At 37.5% G+C, this 22,920-nt stretch overlaps 1 protein-coding gene across 8 annotated transcripts in view; it reads left to right on the top strand.

The window, feature by feature from the left end:
* Window positions 1-22,920, top strand: part of Dnm3 (dynamin 3) — a 485,204-nt gene that overhangs the window by 191,454 nt on the left and 270,830 nt on the right. For 6 of the 8 annotated variants that reach the window (XR_016536837.1, XM_090340431.1, XM_090340434.1 and 3 more), the window contains 3 exons: window positions 1,188-1,258; window positions 13,557-13,608; window positions 14,432-14,461. Coding sequence is in view for 7 of the 8 variants with exons in the window: in XM_090340431.1 (XP_090196557.1) it covers window positions 1,188-1,258; window positions 13,557-13,608; window positions 14,432-14,461 (153 nt within the window). In the remaining variant the exon portion in view is untranslated. The remainder of the gene's footprint in view (window positions 1-1,187; window positions 1,259-13,556; window positions 13,609-14,431; window positions 14,462-22,920) is intronic. The other 2 variants (XM_090340430.1, XM_090340435.1) reach the window with 1 other exon arrangement.

Raw genomic sequence — 22,920 nt, 5'->3', positions numbered from 1 at the left:
TGTCTTCAGTGAACGTTGGGAAGCCTTCTGAGAAAAGTGACTCATGTGTCTGCAATGTAGTGCCAAGTCTTAGCCATCTTGAGCATTCACAGTTTTTCTGCAAAGGTGGTCTCTTTAGAACTACATACCTGTGAATACCAATTGTTTAATGTGCTCCTTACGGTCATCGAAAGCTCGCTGAACAGAGTAAAAGGATGGTGTTCTGGAGTTGTTCAGACAACAATTTTTCAATGATTTTGCCTATCAGCAAACCCTAGCATACTAGAAAAAAATGATGACGCACTGAGAAAACAAAGTAAATGCAGGAAGAGGAATTAAGTTTTGAAGATCTCTGGAATATTTTTTTTTTCAGTTTATGGACTACCATATTCCTGTGTTCTTCTTCCAGGCACAGGTCTAAGCTCTGGGGATAGAACCGTGGGTAGCAGTGATGAAACCTCTGTACCAACTATGTAAATGATAAATCTGCTGTGTGCTTATAGTACTACTAAGGATTACAGAGAAAGATGACAGAGAACAATGAGTGCTAATGTAGTTGGAAAGTACGGAGACTCAGCTGCTATATTTCTTCTAAATAAAGACAGGCTTTGCAAGGCTAGTCTGGAACTTGCTATGTGGAACTTGGATGATCCCAAACTCTCAATTCTGCTACCTCTGTTTCTGGAGTGCTAAGATTCTAGGTGTGTACTACCCGCCCAGCTGGGTTGACTTGATGTTTTGGTTTGATCAGAAGGAGGCTGATCAGAAGGAGGTTTCATATTTATTCATAGATGGACTTTCATAATTGATTGGTAAGGTGCTTCTTCTGGTTGTCCAGAGTGAGATTAAAGAAAAGGAGAGGAAAAACAAAAGCCCCATGTTGTTGCCATGCTTGTCCCCCCCTTTTTTTTTTAACATTATGGCTGCATTTTAGAGGATTCTAAACAAATAGCATTCTAGGCTATTTGTTAGCAAAGAAGTAGTTATAAACTACAATGCTTCATGGAATGTTCTCACTACTCTTCATGTAGACTCAGAGTCTGAACTATGAGTAATGAACAAAAATTATGTAATTTGTATTCTAATTCAAAGACCACTTTAGAAATTAAAACTGATAATCTGCAGGCAAGTATGAAAATGAATGTTTGGAAAATTTTTACAATGGATTGTCACAGAAGTGACTTATAGGTTGTTTGTTTGACTTATAGGTGCTGCTATTGATTGACATTCAGGTCTCCTATATCAACACTAACCACGAAGACTTCATTGGCTTTGCAAAGTAAGCATGTGAACTGCTTGATTGTCATGTGCATTCCTTTCACTGGTTTGTTTACCATATACATTGTGACTTTCTCCTACAACTCTACCACCTTTTGACAGTACAGCATCTACACTCTCCGGGCCCTGGGTCAGGGGCAGTTATTATTCTCTTGATAAATCTCTGTTCTTGGCTTCATTATGCAGTGCATAAAGTCATATGTGCTTTAGATGCTCACTAATGTTACATGACCTAGAGTTTATTTGCATTTCCATAGATAAGTAGAATACATGCACATTAAATTTTGAGGGTAGATAGGGGAAGGATGAGTGAGAATGTTGTCAGGGGTGATTTGCTTAAGATATATTTCTAAACTGCATTGTTTATGAATAAACAGCAACTTCTTTGCATGACTACCTAAAGATAATAATTAAAAAGGAAAATATTTTGAGGAAGAATTTCTCACATAATTTGGAATATTAAATACAACTTACAAGATCTAAGCCAGTTAGACTTTCTTAAATTAGCCTATAAAGGCCTTAAAAGACCATTACTAAACTCAGATTTGATCTGTTAGGATGAACAATTTTTTAATGCAACATTCTCCTTTTTAATGTAATTTATATACATCTATGTCTGTATTGCTGTTCACAGAAATTAGCATATATACATTATGGCTAGTTATTGTTGGTCAATTGTTCATCATATGATGTTTGTAAGACACTGAACTCACTACTGGCTGGTTGGTCAGAACTAGTTTTTGTTATTAAAAAAATCTCAATTCTAACTCTTAAAATGGAGTGCAAGTGGTTTAAATTTCAAGTATATAAGATACAGACTATTTTATATTAAATATATGATAAAACTTAGGTGTTTTACTTGAGCTTTATGTTTAAGAGTAGGGACAATTAAAAAATAAGATGCAACAGATTATCAAACTAAGTGATCTTATTACATCCCAACTTAGAAGAAATAGATTTGTAGACCATGGTTATCTAAACAAAATGTAGACTGAGAAATGAATAGACCTGTTTTAGTGGAGGAGGAAGCCCCATTTTCCTAACAGAAAATTATCTCATTTTTCTCTAGTACCTAGATTGCATAATTATATTTGGCATTCAGTGTCTGTTTCTGTTAAGGAGTACCATAGTTTTCTGTCATGTACTAGTGGAAAACTTGTTACCAAACAGTGGTGAATATTTTTCCTTTGTCTAATTGCCTTTTTAGCCAAGCTGCCTACTCTAGCCACTAGGTTTTTGCTACACAGGTGTTTCACATATACCTATCCTGTCTCTCTTAGTCCTCATAACTCTTGCCATTTTGATGATCCATTTGCTTTTGTAAAATTACACAGACTTCAGACTCTAGAAAAAAAATCTGAGAATTTCTTATAGATCTTCCAAATGTCAATAAGCTCCAAATAGCCTGTGCCAAACTCTGCCCTAGTTTTCATGGAAAAGAATAAAGACAAAGGGGCTGGGAGTGTGGCCTTGTGGTAGAGTGCTCGTCTAGCATGGATGAAGGTCTGGGTTCGATTCCTAGGTACTACATACATAGAAAAAAAAACTGGAAGTGGTTCAGTGGCTCAAGTGATAGAGTTCTAGTCCTCAGAAAGCCCAAGCTCAGGCCCTGAGTTCAATCCCTGGTACTAGCAAATAAAAAACTAAAAAAAAAAAATAAAGGCAAAGATAAAAGATTAAAATGATCGAATTTAACAGTTGAAAAGCATAGGGAGACATAGGTAAAAATTATACTGGCACTTTATTTGCAGAACCTGCTTCTTTGAGAAGTTAAAAAGACAAATCTTTAGTCATATGAAATGATAGGAATATTGCTCTTAAGATTTTCTTTTTGGCTTACAAATGTCAGGATTCTTACTAAAATGTGGTAGTTGTAAGCTTGACACAAAATCTTCACTTAAGGGATGTTTCTGTGCTCCCTTGTCTCAGTTTCATGGGGGAAGAGAGAGCAAACATTCCTTTGGAAAGATTAAAAATTTGAACATATTATGTAACTAACCAGTCTCACAGTTTTAATCTTACCCCACACTCCTTTAAAAATATTCTTTTTCCATGACCTCTTTCCCTCCCTCTGTCCCTCTTTCCCTGTTTTCTTCTGTCCCTCCTTCCTTCCCTTACTCTTTTCTCCCCTTCCTTTCTCACCCTTCTCCCCCTTTCTCCCTTCTACCCTCTGTCACTCCCTCCCTCTTTCTCTCCCACTCTCCCTTCTCCCTTCCCTCCTTCCTTCCCTCTCTTCTCTCCCCCTTCCCTCCCTCTTTTCCCTGCCTTTCTTCTCTTCCTCTCTTCTTTCCTTACCTTCTCTCTCTCCCTTCCCTTTGTTCCTTCCTCTTTCCCTTCCTCTCGTTCTCCTTCACATCTTCTTTTTTTTTGAATGGGCTAGAATTTATTTCCCCCACTTATAATTTTAGTATTTTCTACTTCAGAATTTTCAGAGGCATACAGATTTTTTAATTTAATACTTTTTTTTGTCAGTCATGGGACTTGAACTCTGGGCCTTGAACTTTGGGCACTGTCCCTGATCTCTTAAGCTACTGCCCTACCCCTTAAGCAATAGTGTCACTTCTGGTTTTCTGGTGGTTAATTGGAGATAAGAGTCTCACAGACTTTAGTGCTTGGGTTGGCTTTGAATTGCGCTCCTCAGATCTCGGTCTCCTGAGTAGCTAATTCAATACTTTTCAAACACAGTTTTCTACTAAGTTTTTCAGTGATTCACTGCTCCCATGACATTTGGAAGAAAAAGAAGCATTGTTAACCCTGTTCTAGAAATTCAGTAACTCTTATCTCTTATCCTGGCTAAACTTTCTGTTAAAGTAATGGTGTATAGTTAGTCTTGATTGTTTTCTCAGGATTTTGGCAAAGCATTTAGCCTTTTCATGTCCGTGTGTGTGTGTGTGTGTGTGTGTGTGTGTGTGTGTGTGTGTGTGTGTATGTGTGTGTGTATGTGTATCCAGTGAAACACACAATCCCTGCCAGTACTGTCAGAAGACAGTAGTTATGTGGCAACTCTTTAGAAAACTGTAGTATGTAAAAGTGAATCTGTATCCTCTCCTACTCCCTTTTCTTCCCTCTTCCCCTCCGCCTTCCTCCTTACACACACATACAAACTCAAGAATTTTGACTAGGACTATTTTACTTTGTAAAGAAATTTATAGCAACTTAAATAAGATCACCACTGGATATTTTAGTTGCTCATAGTGTTTCTAAAGACAATAGTTTTTGTGAGTATATTATTAGTGTTTGTACTAATAGAGTTCAGTGGCATATTTCAGTATGTACTTCTAGCCTGCACTGATCAAGCCCAACTCCCTTTGGCAATCCTCCAATAATCACTATCGAAGATAAACTTGTGTACTAAGACCCAGAGGTAAATGTTCTTTCCATTTGTATGCTGGATTGGAGTATGTTTTAGCATGACAGAGGATGGTTTTGAAGATGAAGAAATGTTCATTTCAAAATCACTTTGAAGGGTTGTGGTATTTTCTGTGCTTTTAAAAATTAAAAAAATATGGTTGTAGCTATAAATTTTAAAGTTGGCAGAGATGCTGTTTCCATCAAGGAAGAAAAGTCAAGCCAATTTGAAGACAATTATGTAAGTATTTTTTTATTTTTAGTTCCAAAGACAGAAAATGAGGGTCTGGGTTGAGGTAGAAACAAGCAATTGTTTAATGAGATACTCATAGTTGCCAAAAAAGACGGACCACCTCTCAGATTTGTAGAATGGTGATGTATTTAATATTTTACATATTTTTTGCCAACTTGGATGATTTTTTTTGTTTTAGATTTTTGAATATGAAAACAAACCACTAAATTAGATTACTATAATATTCAGTTTTAGAATAGTGTTTGGGTCTTCTTAAAAGTTCTTTTTTTGCTATAGAATTTATCCTGTCATGTTGCATATGTAGACTTTTCTTTTCCCACCTCTCAGTCATTTATTAAACATGGACCGTAAAATATGTGCCATGTGTAATAGTCCAAGTAAGCCATGCTGTAGCTTGCTTTGGAATTTCCTGACTTCTAAGAGATTGGTATTTTAACTAAAATATAAAATCTGAACCTAAAATTTCACTATTTCCCATGAAAACTCCAACTCTGCTCCTGACTTAAGGGCCTTAATTTGTCATTTTTCCTTCTTGAAATAAAAAAATACCTAAATTTTGTTGTCGTACATAATATACTTTTTTTGCTACTTAGGAAAAAGAAGGTATTTGTTCCTTCACTCACTTTCCTCTCAAAAGTTTTGATGTTTCAGTAGGACAAGCTTGTCAGCTGAATGTTTTGGGAAAGGAACTTTCAAACCTTTGAGCACAGCATCATTTTCTTCTATTTCCTAATATGTCCATGACACAGTCTTCCCCTCTAGTTCCTAAGGTGTGTGTAGTCCAGTGGTTTAAGAAGAAGAGCTTCTAGACCTGAGCTGTTAAAATAATACCTCTATATTGGAACCAAAAGACCAAGGTTAGCTTGTCTTTCAGTCTGTTGTAGTAGGCCTCAACACCTGTTTTCTCACACTTGAACTGATACACTGTGCTTATTTCGATCCTTGTTATATGAACACCATGAAAATTCCATGTGTGGTAACTTTGATTATATCTCCTTTCTGATTCTCTGAGGAAGACAGTATATTTGAACTTTGCCACCAATCCCAGAGTAAGCATGACCTTCCCCTTTGTTTTCCATAATGGAAAATTGTCTTCTATTGTGATCATGTTTCTAGCTCCTATTTTATGTTTTACTTTTTTTTTTTGGCCAGTCCCTTGGCTTTAACTCAGGGCTTTGGCACTGTCTTTGAGCTTTCTTGGGGCTAGCCCTGTGTCATTTGAGCTACCGTATCACTTCTGGCCTTGGCTGTGTATGTGGTACCAAGGAATCGAACCCAGGACTCTGTGCATTCTAAGCAAGCACTCTACCACTAAGACACATTCCTAGCCTGCTAGCTCCTAGTTTTGGACGTGAGTGTTCTTTCTTTTATGGAATTGAAACTTAGCCATCAGAGTATTACAGGGTCGTTCTTTTGAGCCATATTCAAGTTTTCTAATTTGTTGTTTGGCTGCTTTCTAGGATCATTATCTGCTAAAACTCTGGATTTAAGCAGCTTGGAAAGACATGGATAGTAGCACCTATTCAGATAAATGATCACGTCCATTGTTTAAATCATCATTTAAAAAATCTCCTTAACCTTAGCAGATGCGTGATGATTCTTCTCAGGGCTCCCAAGACTGCAACATTTCTCATGTAATTTTAATCTGAGACTACACTAAAGGTCCTGTAGGGAAAATGAACTATAATGTGTTTTCTCTCTTTGCTTCAATCTAAGGGATGGGGCCATATTCAACATGTGGTCAGGTGTATTTTGGGGGATCTCAGTATTCTAAATGAGCTTCTTCACAGCAGTGCTAGGCAGTGGAACTTTTGGGATGATGAGAGTATTTTATACTGTATTGTGCAATAATTGTAGCTACCAGCTACTAGTAGCTACAGTTTAACTGTCATTGCTATTAGCTACAGTTAAAATGTGACTGATGAAATGGAGGAAGTTTTAATTTACTTGATGTATCTATCTTCCAGCCACTTATTGGGTGGCATAATTAATCTAGCTCTATTTCTCAGGACCCTTCATTAGTAGGTCTGACTGTACTGGTGGCTTGGGGTGGCCTAGAGCTGTGACTAAGAAAGAAGAAAAAAAATAATTGCATAGTTACTACCAAATGAACCCAGGGCTCAGAAAGTACAGTCAACTTTTTAAATGTCTTCCATTACAGTATAGAGAGGATGGGCTCTCTCCTCTTGCTGTCCCATTCCTTGATATATATGGTGTTGACATTCCTGTTAATTCCAAGTCTACTCTCTAAAAGAAACATGCAGTAGAAATAGAGGCACACCTAGGTATATCTCATAGAGTGTGCATGTGTAAGGGACCTGAAGTTTGTCAATACATCTGGGCTCTGCTGAGCTGAGCTGAGTTCAATCTGAGCTTCTTCCATTCTTCTTTCTCACCTCCTTGAATTTTCAGCTCACTATAGTCTGGTTGCTACTACATGACTCTATTAAGACAGTTTGTCAGGAGAGCTTGTCCAGCTTTTCTAGTTCTTCACTTCAGTGACCCATCTGATTCTTTGCTTCAGATTGCTTTCCCCTCCAGTCTTTCCTAGTTTCCCCCTTTTCCACTCATCATTACTTCTCAGTCTTCTTTAAGAGATCTTCATTATCCATACCTCTTTTCTAATTCACCACATTATGTCTATCCAATCTCATCTGCTATATGCTTTCGTTACCAGTTTTTCTTTTGTTTTTGATGCCATGTAATCTAGATTTGTATTCCAAAATATTTTTCCTGGTTTCTTTTTTTGCCAGTCCTGGTTTGAATTCAGGGCCTCAGCACTGATCTTGGGCTTTCTCAAGGTTAGAGCTCTACCACTTGAGCTACAGCATCGCTTCCAGCTTTTTCTACTTATGTGGTATCAAGGAATCGAACCCGGGTCTTTGTGCATGCCTGGCAAACACTTCTACCACTAGGCCAAACTTCCAGCCCTTTTTCCTGGTTCTTGCATCATGTTTGGCTTCCTAATGAATTAGTCTCTGCTTGTGTGCCCTAGAAAAGCCTCAATGTAGTATTCCCAAATTAAACTCCTTGCGTGCCTTTATATTTTTCACCTCTTCCTTTGTTCCACTCCCTGTGGATGCCAACTACTCGTTGCTCAACAGAGAAATTTGATTTGATTCTGTACTCCTATCTCTGTGGTACCTCTCTTTATTAACTTTATTTGCTTTTATCTCCTTCGTATTTTAGTTTATTTATATCACCATCATTATTACTTAGTCCTCTCTCACTAGGCTGCTGCAGTCAGTGATCTCCCTGTCTCCTGTCCTGCTCTTTGTTATTCCCCTTGGGCTTCTCAGTTACCTTTAACATACAATCTAAACTCATTAATATGATTTCTAAGGCATCATATCATCTGTACTCAGACTTGTCCACTTCATTATTCTTCTCTACTCTCTCTGCTTCAGCCAGTTCAGTCCATTCTATTTATGTAATTTTACGCAGGGTTATATATTTATATATTTAGGTAATTATATTTAGGGTTATCCCTAAATGTACCTTACTTGAATATGCGATCATGATATACATCTTGATTTAAATTTCCTTTGCAGACTTTATAGTCCCATTCTGGATAATTCTAGCATCAAAATATAATGAATATGTCCTATGAATTTCCCATGAGCCTAATATTCAACATGGTCAGTGGTGAGACAGTTAGCAACACCAAGATTCGAAATGTATCATTGGCCATCACAGAGCAGACTGGACTGCAGTGGAGACTTACATGACCAGAGCACAGCCCGTGTATGAAATGTAGACACAGGACAGGAGATATGGAAGTATATGGAAAGGAAATAGAATATGAGTGGATTGTGAAGTCTGAGCAGGACTGCAACTTCTGAGGGAATTGATCTGGACTGACTGCTTCCCTCTGCCTGCTCATTTGGGGAAGAGGACTTTTCTTTTCTTTCTTTCTTTTTTTTTTTTTGCCAGTCCTGAGCTTGAGCTCAGGGCCTGAGCGCTGTCCTGAGACTTTCTCACCACTTGAGCCTCAGCACCATTTCTGGCTTTTTTCTAGGTATGTGGTACCAAGGAATTGAACCCAGGTCTTCCTGGCCCAGGGGAAGAGGACTTTAATAAAACATGGTTTCATCATGGTGTTTGCTAGCTAAGGAATACTAAAACGCCATCTGCTGCTGCTTATTCTCCAAAACTGACCTCAACATACAACTGTCATACTAAATGGTGTTTAGATCATTTATAAACATAAGTGTGTCCTTATACAATTCTGCTGGAATAATTTCACAGCTCATTACTACCTCTTTTTTTTGCTAATTATCTCATGGAATGCAGTTGGCTGTTGTCTTGTATTAAAATTAATCTTGTAATTTTTCTATAAAAACATCAAATTGCATCAGATTGAAATGATGATACTCTACTGAATATTCAGAACAATCACTCCTCATAAGACTTACTTGAGGGCTGGGAGCATAGCCTAGTGATAGAGTGCTTGCCTAGCATGCATGAAGCCCTGAGTTCGATTCCTCAGTACCACATACTAAGAAAAAGGCAGAAGTGGTGCTGTGGCTCAAGTGATAAAGTGCTAGCCTTGGGCAAAAAGTGTCCAAGGACAGTGCCCAGGCCCTGAGTTCAAGTCCTAGGACTGGCCAAAAAAAAAAGACTTGTTAAGAAGTCTCATACTTTCTTGGCACAATCTTCTATTGTTTTTGTGTATTACTGTGTATGAATGTATACCAAGAAAGAAGAGAATATGCAAGCAATTGTGAGCACAGGTAATATTATGGCTCTCTCTTTAAATGTTTTCTTTCTCTTCTGTTCTTCTCTTATTCTTATTCTACTGCTTTCCTCCTCCTTCCAAAATTTTGTATTCTTATAAACTTTTAGAATCATTATGTCTCCATCATAAACCTAATTTGGTTTTATACTATAGCATTCTGGCAGAGCCTTTCACAGGCTTCTGTGTTGTTGCATAAACCTAAAAAGATAAATAGCAATTACACACAAAAAATAAGAAGCTAGAGGGTATTACATATTTGAAACAAAAGCACCTTTTGATTATATCTTCCTGATGATTTGAACATAAATTATCCTTTATCATTTGTTTTGCGCTACATCTCCATTCTTTCGTGTAGATGCATTGTAAGCTTCAGATTTCAAGCATTATACTATGTTACATTTATGTCATTTTCCAAGTTTGTGCACTAAAATTTTGGCAGGTCAGATGGACACAGTGTACATTTTATAGTATCACAGAGATAACCACTTAAATATCTATATCCAAGAATATATTGATGGGCACAGATGAACTTATATGTTTTTGCATGCTTCCTTTTACAACTACTTTCTTAACTGCTTTGAAATGTTTTTAATTGAGTTTTTATAACATATTGAACACTTCTGATGAATGATGTTTTCTATGTAGACAGCTTATTTTCATTATTGACAAAGCAAGTTAAAGTATCTACATACATAATTAATAACAATATTCTTGAACTCATGGGTCCAGTTGCTACAAAGAGATTATTCTCTGGGTATAAAATAATGGTCCTTGAGTTTTTGTTCTAACTCTACATCAGTGATTGACTCATCAATTAAATGTTTTTATTTACAGTCTTATCAGTAAAAGATTCTAAATATGCATCATCGTATATGGAAATTTTGTGAGGCAAAATTCTCTTTAGCATTTCTAACAAGGTTCTAGAAGATTTTTGTATGTTAAGGAGACTGGGTACAAGACATAAGAGGGTGGGGCTGTAGGTCAGTGGTAGTGTTAGCATGCTGAACCTACCATGTATGTGGTTCTGGGTTTGATACCCAGTTCTGAAAAGAAAAAGAAGCTCAAAAACAGTTCACTCCTGTACTCTGTACTAATGCCTCCCCCTCCTCCTCTCCTTCCCTCTTCTCTTTCCTTGTCTCCTTTCTTTCTCTCTTTTCTCTCTTCCCCTTCCTCCTCTTTATCCTCCCTCTGCTTCTCTCTCACCCTCTCATCCCTTCTGCCTCTCTCTTTTTCTGTGCTTTTTCCTTTCTCCCTCTTGTAGCGTTTGTAGCTCAGAAACCAAGAAACCAATTTAGACTGAACTCTGCATAAACTTTGGTCTTTGTATTCAGTGTCTTTTTCTTTGTGATTTGAAGGGGACCTGACATAAGTCCTCAATAATTTACAAAGCAACAACACCAACAACAACAAAAGCCAAACAAATCCAAACACCCCTAGGTCTTTTTCAGCTTTGAGGTTATCACCATTTTTAGAGCTTTATTAAAAATATTTCCCTAAAAGAGCCTTTAAGACACACTATGGAATGAAGATACTAACACACACAGGAGGCACAATCACCCTACAGTAATGATTCCCCAGAACAGAGCAGAGCCTGGAGGATTCTGGGAAGGCGTTCACAGAGAGCAGCCATTCAAGCATTTGGAGAGTAGTGTCACAGGAGATGCTCTGTGTTGGATATTGTGAGCAGCCAGAGGGCAGTGTGGTTCCATTGGCTCCTGGCCATCACAGTGTCACCTCTTTACACCTTCACCTACAAATCCTTGAAAACTGTAGATTTAGTTTTTTTAGGGTAATAGCTGGAAAGAGAGAACTTTATAGTGATAAAGGGAAGTAAGCATTTAAAAACTAGCAAACAAACAGCAAGAGAAAGTATCTGAAATTACTGAATTAAAAATGGAAACACACACACACACACACACACACACACACACACACACACATTTCACCATTTCCTATCCTTGCTCCCCCTCAACTGGGTGGTTTTTAATGAGTCTGAGCAAAGACAGCAGCTTAACTGTATCAGTTGAGATTATAAAAGGTGACTATGTTGAGTAACTGTTCCAAATAGGGTGTTGATTTCTATCTGGCTACTGAATCATAACATGCCATAACTTTAAACAGTTGGGTGATGCCTTTCATTTAACAATTCTTTAAGACAACTCTACTATTTCATAAAAGAGTGACTATAAACCATTTAAGTAATCTGATGGAGGATAGTAGTGTTACTCTGCCTAGAAAAACAAAAATATATTACGTTTTCTTATATCTCTTAGGTAAATACATGGTTCTACCAGAATAAAGCCGTTGTCCTTTGAGAGAGATGAAATAACAAGATCTGAACATGTAGGCTCTGGGGTTAAATTTTCAGTGTATCATCTGGTTTTTAATTCACTTCTCATTGTAAAAACGGGGTACAGCAGCATCACTTCATTAGATTTTCCATTCAGTAGATACTTGTTGAAGTCAGCTATGTTCTAGATCCGTTGTAGGCCCCAGGGATATAAAAGTGAACAAAAGAGACACAGACCTCTCCTCAAAAGCTTTCAATCAAATAGAAGGGAACACACAGGCACACAAAAAATAAGCACCTTGCACAGAATTAACTGAATAAGGCAGATGAAAGCCCTGGAGGGAAGACTGGAAAGAGTGGTCAAGGTAGGCTTGTCTGAGAAACTGGGAAACAAAGACTTGAAGGAATGTTGGAAACCAGCATGAAACATCTTCAAGGTAGCAAGCAAGTCCCAAGGCTCTGAGGTGAGAATGTGCTAAGGAGATGTAAAAGAAAGCAGAGGCTAGAGTGAGGAGTAGGAGAAGAGGCAGCAGAGGGCAGAAGGTAAGGACTAGCTGACTGGGACTTGAAGACCTTGTGAGGAAGGTCTTGAGACTTTGCATTTGAAGGAAACAGTATAGATGGTCAAAGAGGCCTCTGAGCAGAAGAGTCACATGGCTCCACTGTGGCTTCTGTAGTGAGAACAGACATCATAGGAACGAGCATGGAAGGATGGGAATAATCTGGGTCACATAGGATGATGTCTTCTGAGATCTGAGGACCATGGTTCAGCCTGGGCACTAAACTCTTTGAGACACTTACCTCCAATTAACCACTAGAAAATGGCAAGTGGCACTGCGGCTCCTGGTGGGGTGGTAGCCTTGAACTGACAGGCTCAGGGACAGCACCCAGGCCCAGAGTTCAAGCCCCATGACTGACAAAAAATATTAAAGTTTAAGTACATTAAACTACAACTATGCTTGCCAATGATTGGATATGAGATGTAAGAGAAAGGAGAGTCAAGGATTTTGACCTAAGCATGTGGAAATAACAGTATGGACTGCCATTGACGATGCGAGTTTTAGGGAGTTTTGGTGTTCCATTTTGGCATGTTGTGGAGATGCCTACCAGACAACAAAGCGGAGCTGCTGAGTTGTCAAAATCATGTAGAAGCCTAGAATTGGGACAATATATTAATTGCTGGAACGGCCAGTGGAGTTCAAGGTCATGAGACTAGATGACATCATGATGTTGGGGATATGGAGTTCCATTTCTTAGTGACTTTTGGAGAGTCTCTTCTGTGTAATTCATCACCTTATTTGTGAAACCAAAAGAATAAGAGTGACTGCCTAAAAAGGTTGTTGTAAGAATTCAAATCATTAAGCACTTACTCAGTAAGCATGTACTCAATAAGTGAATTTTCATCACAACTTTTCTGCACACCCAAGGCACACCACTCACATTCAGTGCAGCAGTGAACTTTTCCTGACATGGTGTTGGTAGTTTGTTAATTGCTACAGGAAGTTCCACTAGGTTGGATTTTTTTCCAGAATTAAACTACCTAGGTTTTTAATCTTAGCTTTGTCTCAGCTGTTGATTTTTCTTAAAGCCTGTGTATATTTTAGTTACTTGTTGCTTGTACAGAGAATATCTTGAGTTTCTTCAGTGCTCCTTTCCTTTCCTTTTCTCAGTGCTCAGCAGAGGAGCAGTCAGGTTCACAAGAAAACCACAGTTGGAAATCAGGTAGGAATTGTATAAGAGAATCAGCGTATGCATGCCCACCAAGAATTTGAACTAAAATTGCTTGAGTGACTGTTTTTTTGAATGCAAATTAATCATATGCAAATTTTGCTTGAGATGCAGCTTTTTGTTTTGTGTCATTTTTGCCTTAATGTTTTTGAAGTGAATTTGCATTTCTTTTGGCCATTTTCCCCCCTGCAATTGACCATATTGGTTTATTTTAAATAACATTTCTGCTACTGGCTCCACATCACAAATTTGACTCTTTGTGCCCTGTGCTTGCTTGCATTATCTCTTGACTTATTTTAACATTGAATTTGTCAGTCAGTCCAAAATTAAAACATGGTGAGTACTTGCATGAGCTTTCTGGTGCTGCTGACTAGTTCACACATTTGCACAGCTTGGTAACAGTGAAGGGACAACTCATAAAGAAGGCAGTTGGTGGATTTAATCTCTGCCACCCTAAATTCATATTGGGTAAAGAGAAGATGTAAATTCCTGTGAAGATCTGATCTTTTGAGTTTTTGTGTTTGGGGGCTGGCCAGCTGTCTCTGACTAATAGCGCTCTGCAGAGATTGTATTAACTCCAACAGTTTGCTGTTTCTTTTATGTTTTATGTGATAATGAATATTTACATTGTTATTTCTTTTCAAGTCAAAACAATGATGTTTTTGGGTGTTTTTTTTAATTCAGAGGTACAATTATTGAACAAATTGAAACCTCTGTTCTAGATTTTTTCCATTGTTTTGAAAGGAGAAGAAGTAATAATAGACTTTATTTTTAAAACTTTTTCTGAACTAAGACATATAATTCTTTACTATTTCAGGGAACCAATCTTCCGCCTTCAAGGCAAATTGTACGAGCTAAGTTCTGTAAGCTTTACTGTTGCTTTTTTATTTAGCTTCCTAAGGGCACAGTTTGTCTTTAACTGATTAACTCAACTAGCGCTTGCTACTAATTATTTTTTTTGTAACTTAGATTGTTGTCTTGTTCTTAACACTTTCTTACTGAAATAAAAATCCTCTTCAGAGGCTTCTTCCCTTCACTGCTAATAACTTGCTGTGGTTGAAAAGTATGAACTAGTAAACTGTAAGATGCTGTAACAATAAACCCTTAACACTATGAGGGCTTTGCTCTTTCTCTAATTTTAATGGGCCTTAAAATAATTAAAATCATTAATGTTCTCCATGTCTATCCTTCTATGCTTTGTTGTTCTGAGGTGTAAGCCTTTCTCTACCCCTATATAATGTTTTTCAATAAATGTAGATGATGCTCCTAAAAGGTGGGTGAATATTGAATGTCTGATTTTGCAGTAATTGTTGAGAAGATTCCTCAATTCTAATTATTGGTATTTTTAAATACTAAAAAGCAAATTTTCATTTTTGATACCTTAAGGGTCAAATCTTTCAAAATTAGATACTATATTTTCATTTTACAGAAAAATAAAAGCATGCAAATGACTAACATTCATTTAAGAAAACATTCTGCTGTCATTTCTACCATGAGTGAAACAGATGTAACCTTCTAGAAACATCAAGTGGAGAATCACAGTTAAATATGTGTCAGTTATTTGACCCACGAGGCTTTAGAAGGCATAATTATGGTTTGGACCTCAACATTACTTGGTTCAATTTCCATTCTATTCTACTCATATGTATATGTATATATATATATTTGTATATATTTTTTGTTTGTGCTGGGGTTTGAATGCAGGGACTTAAGCTTGTTAGCCTGGTATGCTAGATTCACATGTCCAGCCCTGATTTTTGTTGGTAATTTTGGAAATAAGAGTCTGCCAAACGTTTTTTTTTTATTTTTTTGTATGAGCTGATCTCCAACTACTATCCCCTAGCTCAGCCTCCCGAGATCTTCCTGATCCTCAGCCACCAGTGTGTCTGGCTCATAATATCTTTTAAGAGCCACATGGTTTTAGGAAAATGGAGTCAGATGATAGGAAGAATAGAATGCATTTTAGAAGGGTGATTGTGATAATCAGAAGCACTGTATGGAATGAAGTCTATAGCCAAATATAAGATAATATTTTATTAAGAGAAAAACTTGTTCCCAGTAAGTGGTGACTCCTTGAAACTCTGGGGGGGGGGTGGAAATATTAAGATAAACAAAGTAGAAGTATTATAAAATGAGATTAATGGAATATTTACAAAAGAAGAAGTTACAAGAAATTCTCGTGTTTGTGATGGCTGGTTGTGGTGTAAAGGATCTGCCTATGCAAGTTTCCTCATGGATGGAAGACTCTCTAGATCATTGGAGTATACACGTAGATGAAAATGAAGAGTGTAATGGCAACAATGCACACTTTAAGTTAGCTCTGGAAGGAAACCTGGAGAAGCTTTCAGCTATATAATTTACAGTTGCTTAAAAATAGTGGTAGTTGTATTTCTGTTCCCTTCATGTGTGCTGAGTATGTCAAATCCCATACACTATGAATATTTCATAACCCAAGATAATAGACTTAAAAGAATATCCAAAATACTTGGGGTCACACATGCCTTGAGGATGAGAATCATTTGGATTGAGGAAAATCAAACAATTTATTACGCCATACATGCCCCCCCCCACTATTGCCTTGGAATCAGAGTTAACTCTCTAAAATCAAGTGCTTCCTATTTCTACAGTGATAGAAATGAATAGTCACCTTATGGAAACTAAATGAAAGATAAAATTCCTCTTAGGTCAGGTTTTGCTGCCAAAGTTCAAATTTTAAACTTTGAATTTGTGCTGAGATTCAAAATCTGAATATCTTCTTTTCTAGAATCAAAGACAGTAATTTTACACCGTCATTCATTATTTTAGGAAGTTCTTCTATAGTTTTCCTGCTTGGCAGGAAGTATTATACTTTGGAATTATTTTAATTATTTATGAATCTGTGTATCAGGTGTTGATTTGGCCTTGTTTAAAAACAATTTTGGTTTCATCCCATTTGTAAGGAAATGGAAAGACTTGAAAAAAAATCAAGTGAAGTAAGCCAGATCCAAAGGAACATAGGCTCAATGGTTTCCCTCATTTGTAATAATTAGTACACATCTAGGATTCTCCTAGCAGAGGATTAAAGTAGCTCAAACCTAGGTACATAAGGTCATAGAGGATAAGATTAAATGAAGGGATCTCCAAGATATGGAAACAAGAGCTTTATCTTGTGTGATTCTTGTTCTTAATGTACTACAATATTTCTTTCCTCTTTTGTTGCCCTTTGGTTAATCTCATATTGTTTCTGTATCTGACTTTGTTACCTGGTATATTGTATATATGTTTATTTATTTGGAATAGGAAAGGGAAGGTAAGAAACAAGATGATTGGGAGGGATGGGGGAAAATGGGGACAAAAACATGAGAAGGGGTATCAATGTGGGAGAAGTAATGCACCTACTACCTGGTGAATATAACTAAAACCCCTCTATACATTACCCCAACAATAAAAATAAAATGGAATAAAAAAGAAAATATAAACTTCCTAAAAAAAAAAACAAAACAGTTTTGACTATCAAAGGCCAGGGGCCATTGGGGCCCAGCCTTGGAATTGTTGGCTTACTATCCTAGCAAGTGATGCATCCACTTTGAATTCCTCTCAGGGATCCTTGCTATAAGATACTGCTGTGAAGCATTTATTTGAAATATTTTACAATGATCCAAAGAGTAGGGTTTTTCTTTCAAATGCGTCTTTTTTATCCTTCACTAGCTGTATAAAGGGATTTCAGTTTAATATGTCAGTTTCTGAGTACAGAGTCACTACTTACAGTGTTTTACTCCATCTACCTAACCCTACTCATCCCATCAAGTTACCAGGTACAAGGAAGAGTTTTTTTTGGCCAGTCCTGGGACTTGAACTCAGGACCTGAGTACTCTCTTTGGGCCTTCTCAAGGCTAGCACTCTACCACCTGAGCCACAGTACCACTTCTAGCTTATTCTGTCTATGTGGTATGGAGGAATCAAATCCAGGGCTTCGTGCATGCTAGGCAAGCACTCTACTCCTAGGCCATGCTCCCAGTCCTAAACAGTTTTTAAAGTCTACATCACATTCATATTTTCCTGCCTTGAAGTTTTGATAATTCCTACAAGTTGATGTCAACAAATACACACAAAATTATGAGCATGTGATTTACCTTAAGTTAGGCTACTCAAAAATCTAAATTTAAGTTGCATTCATCCCTTCTACTCATCAATCATGTATTCACAAATCTTAATAAGCCCCCCCAAAACAAACCCAAAAAACCCCTGTGTTGGGTGTTTAATGCAGTATGATGAACAGACATGGGCTCTGCCCTTGGGTAACTGAGTAGACTGAAGTCTACTTTGTTTAGCAATTACTTGCTCCTATCCATCCCTCAGGTCTTATTGAAACATCATTTCTACAAGAAGCTCTCTTTAACAGTCAGCTCAAATTATACTTCCTTTTCAATATCTCAAGTTATCATATTTTATTATTTGAAATAATCTTGTTTATTTCTGTCTTCCTTTTTGATGATCTAAGTGCCACTAAAGCTATTTTTTTGTCTGCTGCTGAAAGCAGTGGAGTATGGCTTAAATCATATTCCTGTAAAGCTTTTATTCTTATTTTTAATTTAACTTTATTGTAAAGGTGATGTACAGAGGGGTTACAATTACAACTATAAGCTTGTGGGTACATTTCTTGTTGTACATTGTTACCTATTCACTCATCTTATTTTTCTCCCACCTTCCTTACCTCCCTCCAGTTGTAAAGATCATTCCCAGCATAGTGTCTTGTGAGTATCACTGTACCTTTGGTTCACCATTTGACCTACCATTATGTTGTTTCCTTTCCCTTCCCCATATCAGATACACATATACACAAGACAGGTTACCATAATAATAAACAGTGACAACAGGGGATAAACCACAGGGGAAAAAATGAAAGAAAAGAAATAGCTTCACACAGTATAAACAACAAGAAAAATCCTCTTGTTTCCATATCCTAGAGTTAATTTTGATTAGTATCATGTTATATGGCTATTGATCTACTGTGATCCTCTGCTAGGACTATCCTAGTCATATAATCCTATACTGCTGGTGGGAATGTAAACTTGTCCAATCACTCTGGAAAGCAGTATGGAGGTTCTTTAAAAGACTAAACATACAACTAACATCTAAGCCACTCCTGGGAATTTACCCAAGTGATCCCAAACAAGTCCACACTAAAGCCACTAGAAGACCAGGAGTATGGCCTAGTGGTAGAATGCTTGCCTAGCAAGAATGAAGCTCTGGTCTTGACTCCTTGGTACCACATATACAGAAAAATAGCTGGAAGTGGTACTGTGGCTCAAGTGGTAGAGTGCTAGCCTTGAGAAATCCCAGGCCCTGAGTTTATGCCCCAGAACTGGCAAAAAATACTTTCAAGCCACTAGCACTAGTGTTCATTGCATCATTATTTACCATAGCTTGGATATGGAATCAATCCAGATGCCCCTCAGTACCTGAATGGATCCAGAAAATGTGCATATATCCACAATGGAATTTTGTGTTCCTATCACAAAGAATGACATCGCTCCATTTGTAAGGAAATGGAAAAACTTAGAAAAAATGATACCAAGTTAAGTAAGCCAGACCAAAAGAAACGTAACGCTTTCAGAGAGATCAGTTTGCTTTTCAAGTATGGGAAGGTTTTGAACAGGACATCAATAGAGAAAATTGTAAGTAAGAGAGTATGATGTTCTGGGCTTAGGTGCTTGTATGGGTTTGAGGAGATACTTATGAATTTGAGAAGGAGGAATACAAAATATCTCTAATGAACTAAATATTGAGGAGAGGAATGAGGATTTTATGCAGTATCATCCAGACTTCTGATTTGGGCAAGATGGCAGTGCTCTTCATGGAGAAAGGAATTTAATGAAAAGATCTAACTGAGGTCTAAATTCCAAGGAATAAAAAACAAATTTAATCCAAATACAGGAGAGTAGTTTTGTTGTATATGAGTCAGTGTAGAAAAGTAGAGTACAAATATTCAATGAGAAGTGGGATAAAAATACGTGGAACTTAAAAGAGAAAGAATTATTTCTTCAAAGGTATTGGAGAGCCATGGTTGAATTTTCAATAGAGAGGGAATATTATCTGATTTTATGTTAGATTAGTATCTTAGCCATATGGATATGGAACTTTGTTTCTGTAGTTCAGGTGAGAAAAGTATAAATATTGATAGCAGAAGATCTGTAGGAAAAGGGAACGATTCAGAATATATTTATGGTACTGAAAGGTTTTTAATCCATTGTTCAATTGCTAAAATTGTTTAAGTAATTACTATTTTCCCAGGCTCATGGCTAAGAGAATCTACTGATAAAGGCAGTGTAAGGAGTTGTATAGTGAGAAGGGGATTAGAGTGCTGATTTGAAGACATCACTAGAATTTGAAGTTCAGGACTCGTGTTGACTGGAAATAGCTTTTTTTAAAAAAAATTTTCAATGTATACCATGTTTTTCAAGTCTATGAGATTTCTTCTGAAGGATAAGAACATAGGAAAAAAATTAAAATTTAAAGCATAATGAGGAAGGACCTGGGATAGAATGAGGAATAGTTAAACCAAGAAATGATGAGAGGTAGGTCAGCTTGAAGAGGAGCAGAATGACACTGAATAGGCAGAACATTTTGAGTAGAAGATTTTCAATAGGAGTTTATTCTACTTTTCAATAGGATGTTTTCCGGAGCTTAAGAGACTTGGGGTCAAAGTTGCTATGTGTCTTGACTGATGGAGGTCTTGTGCTGCCTTAGAGACCTGTGGTGATACTGGCCTTGAGCATTGCTCTGCTCCTCTACAAGTGGAAGGTGGTAACAAACTGAGAACAAAGACACTAAATTGTCCTACATTTAGGTTTTTCTAGAAAGGCAACAGAGGTCAAGAGAGTTGCAATTCTGAAGAGAGAGAAGTTACAGTAAATAGCCATGTAATGTAACATGGTTTTGGTTGATGAGTAGATCAGCACAGGTCAGTCAAGTAACACCCCCAGAATTTCACTAGCTTCACATAAGAAAATTTAATTCACTCTGGAATAACACTCCAAAAATGACACCAAGGCAAGGGTCCATCAGAGAACTTTTAGCACATGAGCCTGTGAGTGTCATCTCTGACTCAAACCAGAACATACCTAAATATGCGATCAGTATTCCATTGGATTTCAAATCCTCTCTCTTCTTCCAGCAGATGGGTAAGAGAAGCATGAGAGGTGGAGGTTCTAAGGATTAGGCCATAAATGACTCACACCACTTTTGTTTACATTCCACCAGCCAGAATCCAGTCATTTGGGTTTACCTAACTGCAGGAAACAGGAAGATATATTCTGAGTTTGTGCTTAAGAAGGCAAAAAGGTTCTTTTTTTTTGTCTTTTTTTAAAGATGTTGACTAAAAGTGAAAAGGAAATAGATCATGCAGGTGAGGTGGGAGGTGTAGTTGGTGAATAGAATAGCCTCTTTCAAGGTTTGAGAGTTAGACAATACCAGCTGCAAGTCAGTGTTTTACTGAAATAAGAGTACAGGTACTGGAGGAGCACTGCGACAGGCAGTTATAGGGCATCATTTGTCTTCAGAAGATGTGGGGAGCAAAAGAGATACATGGTTGAACTATCCTAGTCTTCACTATAAAGAGGATTGATGTGGATTTTGCATGACCATCAACTCATCTCTTCAGTCTCAGCAGTGTAGGACAGGACTGGACTACAACATGCTCATTGGCTCCAATATGTCCCCCTGTAACTGTGGAACTGGGAAGGGTGGAGAACAGGTGCCTGTATGGACCTACACATGGTTCCTCTTAGTCCTAGGCTTACTGCCTATTTCATTTGTGATTTCTGTGACCATTGTCGCTATAACTGCAGACTGGCCTATGCAACTTTCCCCAGAGCTACAAATCTGTTAACTGGACTATCAGAAAGATCTTTTTCCCTCCTTTTCTAAAATCTCACTTCAGAAAAGTAGACTGACACTCTCTCTCTCTCTCTCTCTCTCTCTCTCTCTCTCTCTCTCTCTCTCTCTCTCTCTCTCTCTCTCTCTCTCTCTCTGTCATCAGAACTTCTTATAAGTCTCCAAAAGTTGTAAACTTACTGCAATGCCCTGAAAATTTTGTATCAAGCCACCTGTAAATATAGAGCTTGAGTCCAGTGTTGAAAGTGATTGGGTCATAGTTGTTAAGTAACTTTTAAATAACTGTTAAATAACTTCCTAGCCTAAAGTAGAAGGCTTCCCCTGACACACCAGCTACTAGGGTTTGAATTCAAGGCCTTGTATTTGCTAGGCAGATGCCATGATGCTTGAGCCATACCCCTTTTTATGTTAGTTATTTTTCATAGAGGAGGATCTTGCTAATTTTTTGCCTGGACTGGCTTCTAACTGTGATCCATCTGATCTCTGCCTCTTAAGTAGCTAGGATTAGTGTTGTGAGCCACCATACTTGGCAAGGCTTATTTCTTTTAATCCTCATCCTCACCAGACTTCTGGTACCAATACTTAACACTACTTAGGCCTTTTTTTTGCTTTAAATTTCAGAAAATGCAACTGACAAAGGAATTTATTAATTCCTTAGAACAAAGGAATTTATTCATGAACATGCTCAAACACTGTTTTTGCCAGTCCTAGGGCTTGAACTCAGGGCCTGAGCATTGTCCTTGGGCTTTCTCAAGGTCAGAGCTCTACCACTTGGGCCACAGTATCACTTCCAGCTTTTTCTATGTATGTGGTATCAAGGAGTCGAAGCCGCCTCTTCATGCATGCTGGGCAAGCACTCTACCACTAGGCCAAACTCCCGGCCCACTCAAACACTTTTTTTTTTGAGTTTCTTTTTTTTTTCATATGTTTATTATTGTAATTACTAGAAGGGTTACATGATATTTGCCAGATAGATGGTGCATTAATTCTCATACATTGATACCGTTTCACATGTCTTGGCCCCCATTTCCCTCCCCCCCACCCCTCATCTTGTTTTCCCCCCTTCCCTATCCAATTTCAAATAACCAAATACAAATATATCTGATATATCAGGTAACAAAGTGAGATACTGTAACAATATGAGATAACCAAGGGACAGACAGCAAAAGAGATGAGAGATAACATAGTACCTTAAGAACAACAATCATTCATTATATGGCTTATGTTTCTATATCCTAGAGATCCTTTCATTTAGTGTCATACTATATGGCCTTTTGTATCAAAGTTTTGCTCTATTGCAAATCTCTGCTAGGAGAGCCCAAGGTTTCTACTGATTATGACAAATGAGGGAAACCATTGAGCCTAAGATCCTTTGAGTCTGGCTTACTTCACTTAATATGATTTTTTCTAAGTCTTTCCATTTCCTAACAA

Source organism: Megascapheus bottae, chromosome 10 (genome assembly GCF_031878675.1).
Source record: "Megascapheus bottae isolate mThoBot1 chromosome 10, mThoBot2.hap1, whole genome shotgun sequence".
Lineage (NCBI taxonomy): Eukaryota > Metazoa > Chordata > Mammalia > Rodentia > Geomyidae > Megascapheus > Megascapheus bottae.
This window is presented reverse-complemented; position numbering and strand designations above follow the sequence as displayed.